General features: G+C 38.9%; 1 protein-coding gene across 3 annotated transcripts; it reads left to right on the top strand.

Annotated features, from left to right (window-relative positions):
- Window positions 1-5,170: 5,170 nt before the first annotated feature.
- Window positions 5,171-13,567, top strand: wfs1b (Wolfram syndrome 1b (wolframin)). 3 transcript variants are annotated; one of them, XM_083561481.1, is made up of 9 exons: window positions 5,171-5,417; window positions 5,584-5,660; window positions 6,215-6,448; window positions 6,888-6,964; window positions 7,124-7,268; window positions 8,186-8,359; window positions 8,444-8,521; window positions 8,606-8,763; window positions 10,175-13,567. In XM_083561481.1, exons 3-9 carry the CDS (start codon window positions 6,217-6,219, stop codon window positions 12,002-12,004), a joined length of 2,694 nt encoding a protein of 897 aa, XP_083417607.1. In that variant the 5' UTR covers window positions 5,171-5,417; window positions 5,584-5,660; window positions 6,215-6,216; the 3' UTR covers window positions 12,005-13,567. The 3 variants fall into 3 exon arrangements, with proteins under 3 accessions (XP_083417607.1, XP_083417606.1, XP_083417608.1); XM_083561480.1 differs by lacking the exon at window positions 5,584-5,660; XM_083561482.1 differs by lacking the exon at window positions 5,584-5,660 and having other exon boundaries at window positions 5,176-5,292.
- Window positions 13,568-14,659: the final 1,092 nt, after the last annotated feature.

The following is a 14,659-nucleotide window of genomic DNA, read 5'->3' as shown; positions in this document are numbered from 1 at the left end:
AAACTTGTTAAACAACCCAGAGTATGTTTTGTTTTTTTGATCGTCTATAGTAGCTACATTTAGCTTTGACAACAGCTTTGCACACTCTTGTCATTCTCTCATCGGATTCAAAAGTCACCTGGAATGGTTTTTCAACAATTATGAGGAGATGCCAGAGGTGTTGAGTGCTTGTTGGCTGCTTTTCCTTCACTCTCTAAGCCAACTTATCCCAAACTGCATTTAGATCAGGTGATGTTGGAAGCCAGATCATCTGATGCAGCACTGTCATTACTCTCCTTCTGGAACTTTTAGCTCGTACATAACCTAGAGGTGTGTTTGTGGTCATTGTCCTGTTGGAAAACAAATGATGGTCCCTCTAAGTGCAAACCGGATGAAATGGCATGCTGCTGCAAAATGCTGTGGTAGCCATGCTAGATAAGTGTGCCCTCGAATTTATATACAGTGGCAGTCAAAAGTATGTACGCATCTTCTCCATCATTGTTTTTTCTTTATCATTTTTAACATTACACATTAATACTGAAGACATTTAAACAACAAAAGATCATGTATGTAGTTATTTATATAGGAATTATGTAGTAAACAAAAACATACTGGTTAAGTGCACACATTTTTATATATATATTTTATCTCCAAATTTGCCCTTCCCAAGTCTTATACCTATTTTTGTGTCTTTACTGTCACCTTAACTACAAACAAACAAACCTTGACACGTCACTGTGACACAGCAGCTTGACACCTTAAAGTAGTGTGTGTGTGTGTGGGGGGGGAATTACTGTGGAAAATCAGCCTCAGAAATACTACTAAAGTATTATAACTGTGACCCAGATTATTTCATCCATGCCACACACACACTTTCTTTTCCTCCCTTTCTCTCTCTCTATTTTTCTCTCCCTCTCTCTCTCTTTCTCTCTTTCTCTCTTTTTCCCTCTGGCTCCTCTGGTGTAACCGTATGTTTGAATGAAGCTGAACAGAGACATTACAGCATACTTGATTAGCGCCATATGCAGGACACAAGTAGCTAAGCATGCACACACACACACACACACAAACACACAACCACAGCATCCTTGCTATTAGCAGACATTAAATCTAAACCTAGAATACTAGCTCTCATTTTACACACACACACACACACACACACACACACACACACACACACACACACACACACACACACACACACTCGCTCATTCAAATTTTCCTAGTATTATCTAATATTATATAAGCACCTTTAATTTATTTTCAATAAAATATTGACTTACTAAAGAAAGCTGGTCTGCCTGTGAAGTGTGTGTGTTTGTGTGTATGAATAGAATGCACCAACTGTTCAGTTAAACCCTGTTACAACTAAGCTTCAAATAAGGTTAATACATAATTATTCCCTTTATCCATTTCTCTCTCTCTCTCTCTCTCTCTCTCTCTCTCTAGCTTTTTTTCTTGCAAGCATAAACGCAGCCAGTAACAAAATGTTTTTAAGACTAAATAATGCATTAGCTTGAACAAACACATGGACAGAAAGACTGCATGCAGGGTGGGGTCAGGCTATTTGTTGGCTCAAATAAAAACATTTGAGTGGAATGACTGAGTAAAGGCGAGTCAGTGCGCTAGTTAGGTAATAAAAGATGAAGTCAGATTCACTGCCACTATGTTACATTATCCCACACTACACTCTACAGTATAGTCGAAAGTGAATCGTGTTCATACAGTTACCATGGTAATACCATGACATCATGCCATGCAGCATGATGGAAAATATTCCTCTCTTACACCGCAAGTGTTATAGTTCGTCCAAAGTTACACACATAAGAGGAGAAGGAAATATGTTTGTGGACACTGGACTGACAATCTTTTATTTGCTTTCTGAACATCACATTTCAGATTTTGTTCCCATTTGCTGTAATCATAACCTCCACTGTCTTTTATATTCATTTTGGAACAGTGAGTGATGACAGGTAAAGAGGTCTGGGATGCAGTTAGAGTTCCTTCACCCCAAAAGTGTTCTGTGGGGTTCAGGGCCCTGTTCAGGCCACTTCTTCTACACCAATGGAAGTGTCTTCATGAAGATAAATCGTAATCCAACATTCAATTTCTATCATAGACACATGGACAGAGACCTTGGATACGTTATAAGCATAGAAGGCTATAAAAAGTGATAGTACATAACCCAATATATAATACTGTGTGAAACATCCGTGAAGTCACTTCTAGTATTTTTTTTTATCTATTCAAGGGTTTTTTATTGTTTGTTTTTTTAATTAAAATATTACAGAACATGCATAATATTAAACATGATTTTTTTATACTGTATATCAGCATACCCTTGTGAGGAAGATTGGCAAGAAGTGAGAAGTCCAGCTCTTCTTTACAGTTTACCGAGGAGCTTAAAAGTCACACAAAGGCAAATTCATGTAAAGACAAAGAAATCAGGAACCATTGTGTAAAGTCCCTGTGCTTTATAAGCTCTCTGGCAAGGGTTTAAGTATATAGAATATTCAAATGAACGGTTTTGTGAAATACATTTGAGGTCAGGTAAGCTCATTTCAACACCATATTAGTAAGGATCATAGAGCACCTTTTAATCACATCTTTAATCTGCTTCTCACCACAGATCTTAACTCACCTGATGAGATCTTGATCATTAGTAAAATCAATATGCTTGTAGTATTATTTAGTGCAAAGATGCCCAATCTAGGGCCTGTGAACCAAATTTGGCCCATAGTGACCTTTGATTTGGCCCGCAACGCCATATATATCAGAAGAGGAAAACTGGGAAAAAAATGGCATTTGGGGGAAAAAAAAAAAATTGTACTGTAAGTTTACCAAACTAGAGCTTTGAAAATAAAACTTCATTAGTTTAGCAGATTGCAGAGTTATGTTTTATTTTTAATTTTTTTTTAATGTTAAGTAAATGAGAAGAACAATGACAACTTTCATTTTGATATAATGTTTTCATATAATGCCTACGGCCTTCAATCAATAGATTCGTGACCCTTTATAAGAAAGATTTTGGGCACCTCTGATTTAGTCTAATTTATTCGGAGTAAGATTTCACACCTTAAAATGCCAGTTACACTACATCTCAGGTTAAAGGAAATGCCTGAGGTTGAGCTGTACAGTAATGACACCATAATGGAATACTTTAAGAATTGTTACAACCACAGCTGTATCACCTTACAATTAGTTTGCAACCAGTAGTGCAAATACACAAGCAAATTCAATTATAATGTAGGATTATAGTGTAATATTTGATATAGCACTGTATAGTTAAAGGCAAACAATTTAATGCACATAATTAATTATTAGTTAACTATGGTGCAGTTATATAATAAGATGTGTGCAGCATAAAGGCTGGAAAAAACAAAGTCACAAAAATGGCATAAATAATTCTGAAATGAGTCCAAATCTAAACCCAAGTCAATTTTGTGCATATCATGAACCGGAGTAGCATTTTAAAATATATCAATGGCAGAAAAACTCTTGCTTATGCTACACAAATGTGAACCTTTATAAACATGGCATTATTGTCTTTTCTGAATAAAGTGCTTATCATCATCGTCATATAATTACAAATACAAATATAAATTGAAAACCTTATATAATGGCATAAGTTGACAGACACCTATACACTTCTTCCTCTTCCTCTTCCTCTTCCTCTTCTTCTTCTTCTTCTTCTTCTTCTTCTTCTCCTTCTTCTTCTTCTTCTTCTTCTCCTCTATTAGGGGTCGCCACAGCAGATCATCAGTCTCAATTCTACCCTGATCTCTACATCTGCCTCTTTCAAATTAACCACCTTCATGTCTTTCTTACTAAACATTAATAATTATTAATTATCTGTTTAATTAATAAGTATTATTTTATTATTATTATGTGTGTGAGTGATAATAAAATACTACTACTACTACTACGTCTATTATTATTATTATTATTATTATTATTATTATTATTATTATTATTCATAGTAGTAGTAGTATTTTATTATCACTTACACATTTTGTGTGCATGATAACAATAAAATAATACTTAATAATTATAAATGTTTAATAAGGATTTATAATTTTTATCATAATTGCTTGCATAATTGTTTGCGGATGATATTGTGATTTGTGAGAGTAGGAAGCAGATTAAGAAGAGCCTGGAGAGGTGGAGGTATGTGCTTTAGAGAAGGGGAATGAAAGTCAGTAGGAGTAAGACACTTATGTAAGTACATGTGTGTAAATGAGAGGAAGGGGAGTGGAGTGGTGCGGTTTCAGGGAGAAGAGCCGGTGAAGGTGGAGGAGTTTAGATAGCTGGGGTGAACAGTGAAGAAAAGAATGCTGTCAGGGTGGAGTGGGTGGAGAAGAGTGGAAGGAGTGATTTGTGATAGAAGAATATTTGCAACAGTGAAAGGAAACGTTTATAGAACTGTGGGGAGACCTGCGATGTTGTATGGTTTAGAGACAGTGGGATTAACTAAAAGACAGGAGGCAGAGCTGGAGGTAGCAGAGTTAAGACAGTGGATATTTTTATTCGGAGTAACGATGATGGACAGGGTTAGAATTAAGTTTATTAAAGCGACAGCGAATGTAGGACGTTATGGAGACAAAGTGAGAGAGGTGTGATTGAGATGGTATAGACATGTGCAGAGGAGGGACATGGGGTATATCAGTAAAAGAATGCTGAAGATGGAGCTGCCAGGCAGGAGGAAAAGAGGAAGGCCATGGAGGAGGTTAATGGATGTGGTGAGGGAAGACATGCAGATGGTTGGTTTGAAAGAGGCAGATGTAGGGGACAGGAGACGGATGATTTGCCGTGGCGACCCCTAATGGGAGCAGCCGAAAAAAGAAGAAAAGTAATAATAATCATGCCAAATTATGCACACACAAAAAAAAAGATTTAAAAAACCTATTATAAATCCTTATTTAACATTAATAATTATAATTAAGTATTAGTTTATTATTACGCACACACAGTGTATGAGTAATAATATACCACTACTTCTACTGCTACTACTACTATTTATAATAATAATAATAATTATTATTATTATTATTATAAGTGTTATAATTGAATAATACATTATACCGGTGATTATAATATACACTTCCTAGCGTCTGTCACTTGACGCCATTATGCTCTACTACAATTGTCACTTCCGGTTTGTACACGCAGCATAACTGTCGTCCAATCAAACAGTCGAATGCACAAGTGGGCGGATCTTATTTCCAAACCAACAGTTGTGTACAGCTTCAGCTTCCACTGCTCTTCTTTGCTTTTGCTCTATAAACTATAAATCGGCGGAAAAGGAAACATTGAGTGAGTGAGAGAGAATCTGTGGCGCTCGGAATCTGTGTCTAATATTATATTAGCTGTGTGTGCGGGGTGAGGAGCTGGTGGGGATCTAGGAGAAGATCTGGGTGAGGAATTGGGAGAAGATCTGGGTGAGTGGTGCAGCCTGGTGTATTTGAATTTAAAGAAGTATCAAATGATCAACTGAGGAAATTGAGAGTGAAGAGAAACAGTGACAGCATTACAGTGTGTGTGTGTGTGTGTGTGTGTGTGTGTGTGTGTGTGTGTGTGTGTGTGTGTGTGTGTGTGCGTGCGCAGGTCACCCTGTTCGACCTGTCACTGGAGATCTGTATAGCGCTGACAATAGAAACGCTTTGTGTTCATTCGGGGGGTTTGTGAGTCGCTGCTATTTCGAGCCCTGCTCTTTCTGCGTGCCAGGGACTTTACACAGATAAAGCTTACCTCCATGATCTGTCAAACTTGGGTCCATCAGGTCTTCTCTTCCATCCCGGAGAGTCCCGGATTTCATTAGCATCACTGTTCCTGGGGTCAAAATCCTCACGAGCTGCTTTCATTCACCAGAAAATCCATAATAACAGTTAGAATAAATTTTATGAACTAGGATTAAAAAACACTGCTTATAGTTATATATTTGCATTTGTTGCATAGTCCATAATCCAGTGTTGCAAACTGTTTTTAGGGGAAAGTAGCGCCTTGATTTCTTTGAGTCGCCAAGTGACGTCAATCATCACCAATTATCCCAACATGTTGTCATAGTTATATTTATTAATGCCTTTCTTACTTTAGTTGAATTGAACGGGTGCAATTGAAACCGAATTAACTCAATAATAAGCCAATCATTGAGTATAAGTATTGTTCTTATAAATAATATTGGAAAAGAAAAATCTATTCTATTTATATGTTTGTTTTTGTTTTTTTCTTTAATTAGAGATGGACCCATATCCTCCTGGAGCTCCACCTTCTTCTCCGACTGATTCCATCTCTCTAGCTTCTCTTGTGTCTAGACACAACCCTCGTGCTGTTTCCTCCTTTTCAACACCAGGCCCTTCCGCTCGGGTATCTCTGACCTCTAATCCAGCCTCACCAACAGGTCGCTCTCAACTAAACGCAACTAGTGTTGTGTCTGAATGCATGCCCTCCGGTGGAACTTCGTCTCCTGCAGGTAAATCTGCAATCGCAGCACACACACGCAGTAGTTTCCGGCTCTCCGTGGAAAAGCCATTAAACATCTAAAAGCGATAATTAACACTGACTGAGTCATGAACGGATACCAAATTTAACAGCGTTCTAAAATGAACTCTTACATTATGGTTTTGCCCGATCGCTGCATGGGTGGTCATGTGCTGGAGCATATGCAAAAAACACATTTAAATCAGGACACAAAGAGAAACCACACTCACACACACACGCTGCGTTCCTGTCTAATAAACAGGGCCTAAGCGTATACTGGGGGCCGAACACTTAAAGCCTTCCTGATGGTGTGTTTAATAAGAGGCGAGGAACAGTCTTTTTTTTAAATACATCCTGTTGAAGGGCACAGTTTGTATGGTGTGATGTTTAAATGTGTCTAAAAGTGCTGTTTTCTACATGCATTCTCATAGGATGTATTCCAGAGGAGCTGGACATAGAAGAACTTAAGCAAAGGGCTAAAAATGGAGATTCTAAAGCACAGACTGAGGTCAGAATAACAAATAATGTCCATGTGTACAATTTAAATCCACACACAATGTGCTTATTATTTGTAATAAACTATATGGCCTAGTCTATGCTTAAGTCGTCATGGAAAATGCATGTGTTATTAAATTTATTAAATAAATATCTTTTCTTCTTTTTTCAGGTTGGCAGGTATTACTTGCGTCTATCTGCACATGAGGATGAAGAAGTGACTAGTGTCACAGCAGTGACATGGCTTTTACAAGCAGCGAAAAATGGACGGAGGGATGCTGTAAAACTTTTACAGTTTTGCTTGCATGAAAGAAAAGGTACAACAAATACACTTGTCCCTTGTACATTACAGCACAGTGAAATTCTTAGTTTGCATATACCAGCAATGTTAGAAAGCTGGGGTCAGAGTGCAGGGGTCACCATGATACAGCACCTCTTGAGAATAGAGGGTTAAGACCCATGACCGTGTCGTCGATTGAACACTGTCCCTTCCTAAGGCCACTTTTGATTGATACTGACCACTGCAGACTGGGAACACCCCACAAGGGCTACAGTTTTGAAGATGCATTGACCCAGTCGTCTAGCCATCACAATTGGCTCTTTTCAAACTCACTCAAATCTTTACGCTCGCTCATTTTTTTCTGCTTCTAACAACTTTGACGACAAAATGACTTACTTTGCATATTTTACCATGTATACAAATTGATCAGTAATAAAATGAAAAGAACTGATGAGTAAAGTGAATAACATTGATCCCGTTACAATGCCTCCTATTCTCAAAGAAAAAATCGGCATATGTAAGGGTGACTTTAACCAATCTGTTCTGACCACTGTCCACTGCTGAAAGATCCAGCAATGGGCATGTCAGCTTTAGAAGTGGTCCATTTAACAAATTGTTTGAAGGTAGCTATTGACAAATGTAGAAAGGTGGGACTGGTACCAAGATGCACTATGGGAAGAGGACAAACCTGTGAAGGCAGTGAGCAATGTTCTGCTGGGAAACCTTGGGTCCTAGCATTATTACATACCACCTCTTTATATCATTGCACACCGATCGTCGATTTTTTTAATTGTGCTGCCACCACATGATTCACCGATTAGATATCTACGAAAATAAGCAGGTGTATACGTGTTCCTATTAAAGTGGACAGTAAGAGTATAATCCAGTCCTTGAGCACAATTACTTTGTATAGTTGTTTTGGATTTTGCACTGAAAATTGTATCTGTTTTGAAGGCATCACGGCTGAAAATAGAGAGGAAGTATGTAGCTTAGCATCGGAGTCACGTTTTGACCGTGCCGTGAGAAAAGCGGCTCTGTGTATCTACTGGAAACTCAATCCAGAACGAAAAAGAAACGTGGCTACTTCAGAACTACTGGAAAACATCAGCCACTACAACACTGAAACAGGTAAATATAATACAGCATATAGTTCTTGATGTGTTCTGTATTAATTTTTAATTTAAGGTGATCATATCTTTTCTGCTCCTCTAGATGGTGCCCCAAACAGCAGAGAATCTAGTCCAGCTCAAAAACAGAGAAAGGTCTTAGAACGCCTTGTCTCCAGCAATGGTATGCCTGTGAACTGTATGGTTTTGCATGGATTTAAACAAAGAACAAAAAAAGACAAGTATGTATGCATTTCTATTTTTACAGGGACGCAATATGTTGGTGTGGAGGATTTTGTTGAAAATGCCAAGCGTTACGCACAAGGAGTTTCACCATCACCGGATCTTGATGACGCAGTAGTTGATGATGATGATGACGACGATGAACCTGTGAAGAACCCAGATGACTTACCTTTGCATCAGAAGGTATTCAAATACAGTGCAAAGTCCGAAAGTCCGGTAACTTCACTTTCTCCACCTTTTGTTATATTACAGTCTTATTCCAAAATGGGTTAAATTAATTATTATTATTATTATTATTATTATTATTATTATTATTTCTCAAAATTCTACAAAAATAAACACCACAATGACAACAGGAAAGGTGAGTTTAATATCTTTGCAAATTAATTACAAATAAAAAACAAACTAAATTACATGTACACAAGTATTTACATCCTTTGCCATGACACTCAAAATTGAGTTAACGTGCATCCTGTTTCCACTGATCACCCTTGAGATGTTTCTACAACTTGATTAGAGTCCACCTGTGGTAAATTCAGTTGCTTAGACATGATTTTAAAACACACCTGTCCATATAAGGGTCCCAAAGTTAACAGTGCATGTCAGAGCACAAACTAAACCATGAGTTCCAAGAAATTGCCTGTAGACCTCCGAGACAGGATTGTATCGAGGCACAGATATGGGGTAGGGTATAGAAACATTTCTGCAGTATTAAAGGTCACAATGAGCACAGTTGCCTCCACCATCTGTAAATCTTAACAAGTTTGGAACTACCAGGTGGTTCCAAAGTTCCGAGTGCGGGCGGCCAAACTGAACAATAGGGGAGAAGGGCATTAGTTAGGGAGGTGACTAAGAACCCGATGGTCACTCTGAAAGAGCTCAGTTAAAGGCACATGACAGCCTGTCTGGAGCACCTGAAGGACTCTCAGACCATGAGAAACAAAAATTGAACTTTTTGGCCTGAATGCCAAGCATTATGTCTGGAGGTCATCACATGGCCAATACCATCCCTACAGTGAAGCATGGTGGTGGCAGCATCATGCTGTGGGGATGTTTTTCAGGAACTGGGAGGCTAGTCAGGATCGAGAGAAAGATGAATGTAGCAATGTACAGAGACATCCTTAATGAAAACCTGCTCCAGAGCACTCTGGACCTCAGACTCTGACGACTGTTCATCTATCAACAGGACAACGACACTAAACACACAGCCAAGATAACAAAGGAATGGCTTCATGACAACTCTGTGAATGTCCTTGAGTGGCCCAGTCAGAACCTGGACTTGAATCCGATTGAACATCTTTGGAGAGAGCTGAAAATGGCTGTACACCGATGCTCCCGATACAACCTGATGGCGCTTGAGAGGTTCTGCAAAGAAGGAGAATTATATTAATACATTTTGGAATAAGGCTGTAACATAACAAAAAAAAAGTGCAGCACTGCGAATGCTTTTCAAATGCACAATAGAAAAAGGAACGCGATGAGTAAAAGTGTAATTTAAATCAAATTAAATACCTTCAGTTCTAAAGTATCCATCTAGCTGAGAATATTGTAATTCATGCTGATCCTTGACTTTTTTTTGTGTGTGTTGCTATAGATACTGAAGTTTCCGCTTCATGCTGTGACAGAGGTGAAGGAGGTATTGATTGACTGGGCTTCCCGTGCTGGAATGCAGTGGATCAGCACCCTTATCCCGACTCACCACATCAACACTCTTATTTTCTTCTTTATCATTTCCAACCTTACCCTAGACTTCTTTATTCTCGTCATTCCCCTGGTTGTCTTCTACCTCTCATACATCACTATGGTCATCTGCACATTGAGAGTTTTCCAGAACAGCAAAGCATGGGAAAACTTCAAGACCCTGACAACCATGCTGGCTCATTTCGAGCCCGGGTTGGACCTTGACCAAGCGGAATCTAACTTTACCTGGACACATCTGGAGCCTCAACTGTACTTTCTGGTCTCTGCAGTTTTTCTCATACTTTCATTCCCTGTAGCAGATAAGTCTTGGCTGCCTTGTTCCGAACTGGCCACAGTGGCCATCTTCTTTACTATAAGCAGCTACCTGAGCCTGCGTCCAGCTGCACAGCAACATGCTAGGCTAGCCCTTCTTGCACAATTTGCCTCTGCAGTTTGCTCTTTCACTAATGAGCTGATTGGGGGTACGGTGGGCAAGTTTGTGGGAGGTTCGTGGTTTAGTGTGCCAATTTGTGATTGGTTGGTGTTTCATGTGGGTGTGCCTTGCATTCTGTACCTTTGCGTCCTGTACTTGTGGGTCCGTATGGGCACAGCGCGAGGTTGGAAAGGGTCTTACAGCATGCTTCTGCCATACCTACTCTGTTTCACTTGGTGCGAGCTCTCTGTCACACTTCTGCACGCCTCCACCCCACTTGGACTTATGCGCACAGCAGTGGGCTACTTCCTTTTCTTCTTTGCCCTTCCTGTACTTTCGCTAGTGCTTGCAGCTGCGCTGCTGGTCCAGCTTATACAGTGGTTCCTTGCTCTGGAGCTGGCCAAGATGGCAGTGACTGTGTGTGTTTGTGTGGTACCTGTTTTGTTACGCTGGTGGACTCGTTTCAGTGTGTCGCCTCTTGCAGTGATTCGATCTCTGAGGCGCAGTAGCATGGTTAAACTGATCTTGGTTTGGATCTCTGCCTTGATGCTCTTCAGCTGGTTTTATGTGTACCGTTCCGAGGGCATGAAGGTTTATAACTCCACTCTTACCTGGCAGCAATACAGTGAGATGTGTGGCCCTCGTGCCTGGAAGGAACGCAACATGGCACACACTCAGATCCTCTGTAGTCACCTCGAGGGCCACCGCGTTACCTGGGAGGGTCGTTTTAAATACGTCCGTGTGACCGATATTGAAAACGGAGCGCAATCCGTTGTCAACTTCTTGCCTGGCATGGTAGCAGACTGGGTCCGATGCCTTTATGGAGAAGAATACCCAGCCTGTGACAGCACCCAACCGGAGCCAGACCTTTGCAAGCTCAAAGAATTTGCAAATCACAAGTGTCATGTGAAACGCTTTGACCGCTACAAATTTGAAGTGACTATGGGTATGCCACTGCAAGACAAGAAGGGCAAATGGCTGCAAGAAACCGACGATGCAACCAAAGACATAGTGCTGCGGGCAAGTAGCGAATTCCGCGGGGTGCTTTTGGCACTCAGTGCAGGCAGTGTTGTGGAGTTTAGCACTGTTTTGGAGGGCAGGCTGGGCAGCAAGTGGCCAGTGTTTGAGCTGAAAGCCCTTCACTGTAGGACTTGTACATCACCTTTAGTTCATACAAGACGGCAAGTCAAGATAGAACGGGACTGGAGGGTTAATGCCCGTAATTCCTTTGCCTTTGCGTTTAACTTCCTTTTCCACCCCCTGCTCACTGCTGAATTAGAAGATGCTGTACCTACAGAAGCTGAAGAGTGATAGTGGAATATACACTATTTATTTAATAATTAAGTATCGCATAACACTTAGCGCCTATAGTTAGCGCCTGTCACTTTTTCTCATCATGTGCAACAATATTCGTTTTGAGAATTGGAAAAAATATTTATTGTTGACCAAGAGTAAAGGGTTTTTTTGCACAGAGTGTTGATTATATCACACTATATTTGTAGCCTTTTCTGTCAGGGCTGCATGTAAAATTATTATTCTATTATTCAGGATGGTGGCCAAGTAGAGATGACCTTTGGGTGGCCTGATTTGGTGTAAGTAAGGCCCTTGCAAGTGAAACTGATGAGGTTGTTCTTACAAAGAAACATAGTCCAACTGCCAAGACTTTATTTCAGTCGAATGTTGTAGATCAGTGGTATCCAGTCTTTTCCACAAAGAGCCATTGTGGCTGCAAGTCTTTGTCCTCAGTTAACTATCGCGTGTGGTTCTTGTTTGGTTTGATCAAAAAACCTGCATCCACACCGGAGCTTTTGCAGACTTATAGTGGAAGAAGAATGGATGTGCTTTAAATGATTCTGTCAGGAGCTCAGAGATAGGTAATAGACATTATTTATGGCCACAATCTATTGTTCTGGCTTTTTGCTGGACTGAACACTATTTTCAGTGGAAAACTTTGTTACAAAACAGTTTAGTCTAAGACTAAAGGAAATCTAGTACAATTATTATATTTATTATATTAATGTACAAGTGTTTAAATGTGAATAAAGAGGAAAATCTTTTTCCTACAAAAACCAAAATTCCAGAGGTAACTATCAAGTAGATCTTAAGGGATCATCTCAGCCATATAGCACTGCCTAAAATGTGGCTATACAATCTCTTATTGATAGTTTTATTAATAAGATTTTCTTCCCACTTCTCAAAATATGTTTGTGTAGTGGCAGCTATAAACTGCCTCTATCACCTCTATTTAAAATAGTGGCATACAGTAGCACTAGTATAATAGTACACAATAAAATGGTTCATATATCAGCATATATCACTATGATTCGGCATTTTCATATAATTTAAATACAAATGTAAAAATGTGTATTAATTTAAATTGTTTCTTATTGGACTGTATGATATAAATATCTTAAGTGTTTGGAACGGTGTTAATATAAATTCTGGCATTGTTTAAGTAAAAAATGTGTACAACAAGAATTTGTATATTTTTGATAAATCCTTATAAGTGCAGCAACTCTTCTTTTTTTTGTCTTCTTATTATCCATTATTGATGGTTTTATTTTGATTGTTGATATTACAGGACATTCTAGTAGTTGGTTATTGGTAAAATTGATTTTATATCACTGTGGTCATGGTACTATACATGAAGAAAAAAAGAAAACGTTGAATGCATTTGATTTATCTAACTCAGTTGTACCTGTAGAAGATTGTCTCACAGGATTTACTACACAATGAAGAACCACCACCACTATTCTACACACTTACAGAAGCACAATACTCACTTTATATGCTCCTGAGATGTCTTTGGTCCAATCTATGTTTATTCATTACTGTAGTGTTGCACTGTGATCAATAAAATCAGTTCTTTATTCATCTGTTCTCAGTCAAATCCTTTTTTTTCACACAAAAAACACTGCCTTATTGTTGATCATGCCAATATTTTCTCATGATCTTCATCACCAATACTTTATAACAGATGTTGTTCAAGTCAGAAAGATATTAAAGACTGGCTGTTTTTATACCTGAAAAAGCCATAAAAATGAACTTTTTTTCTTTCTTTTAAGGTTGTGTAATAGTGCATGTCCTGATGTGAGCCCAATAGATGTCAGTATAGCCAAAGACTGCATTTGGAATTCCAAGAAAAGAAAGATATTTATTAGTTTGTACTGGTGTCTGATAACTGCAATGTACTTCTAGTGTTGGTAGGTGCAAAGTAAGTGTCCTCAATTGTATGGGTTCACTGGTGGGTTTTTTGGATATCCTGAACTTGATCTAGTGTACTTTCAAATCTGATACGGTTTTCTTGGCTGGAACATACACTATTCGAAGACAACTCACAATAAAACACTCAATAAAGCTAAGACCAAAGATAACAAAAGCTATTCACATGCAAAGATAGTTGTTTCCACATATGTGCCACAAAGACAATTAAGTGTAATGATATTGTATGTTATTTCCAACATCTGGTTATAAGTTTTTGTCGAGCCTTGTGGCTCCATATGCATCACCTCTGGTTTTTCACTCATAATGTCATAACATTCACTCAAAGAACATCTGGGCAGTGTACTATTACTGGACAGATCCTGGAGAAGACACCAAGTTATTATATAATTCAAAGAACTCAATGGCAACGTGAAAGTGTCATGTATCTGAAGTGTATTACATGGGTGTGGGTCTGTATTGAGAGAGGTGTTTGTGTATGTGCTAGAAGAGGCATGACTAACTTGCCACACCTGATCCCTGTTGTCCTGTTAGGAACCTCTAAAGTGACAAGGTCAAAAATTAATATATCGAGGGCACAAATTATTTCAGGACAAATTATAGTAAAACAAGTATGACGTTCCCAAAATCTACTGGACTCAAGTACACGATTCATAACAGTTCATGGCCCAAGATACGATAGATCCATCGAGGTAGATTTTTTTTTACTTTGTGATCACAATGGTCTTTTAATATTACTCCATG

Source organism: Silurus aristotelis (genome assembly GCF_946808225.1).
Source record: "Silurus aristotelis genome assembly, chromosome: 14".
Taxonomy (NCBI): Eukaryota; Metazoa; Chordata; class Actinopteri; order Siluriformes; family Siluridae; genus Silurus; species Silurus aristotelis.
The sequence above is the reverse complement of the archived record's forward strand: the minus strand, read 5'-3'. Positions and strand labels throughout refer to the sequence as shown.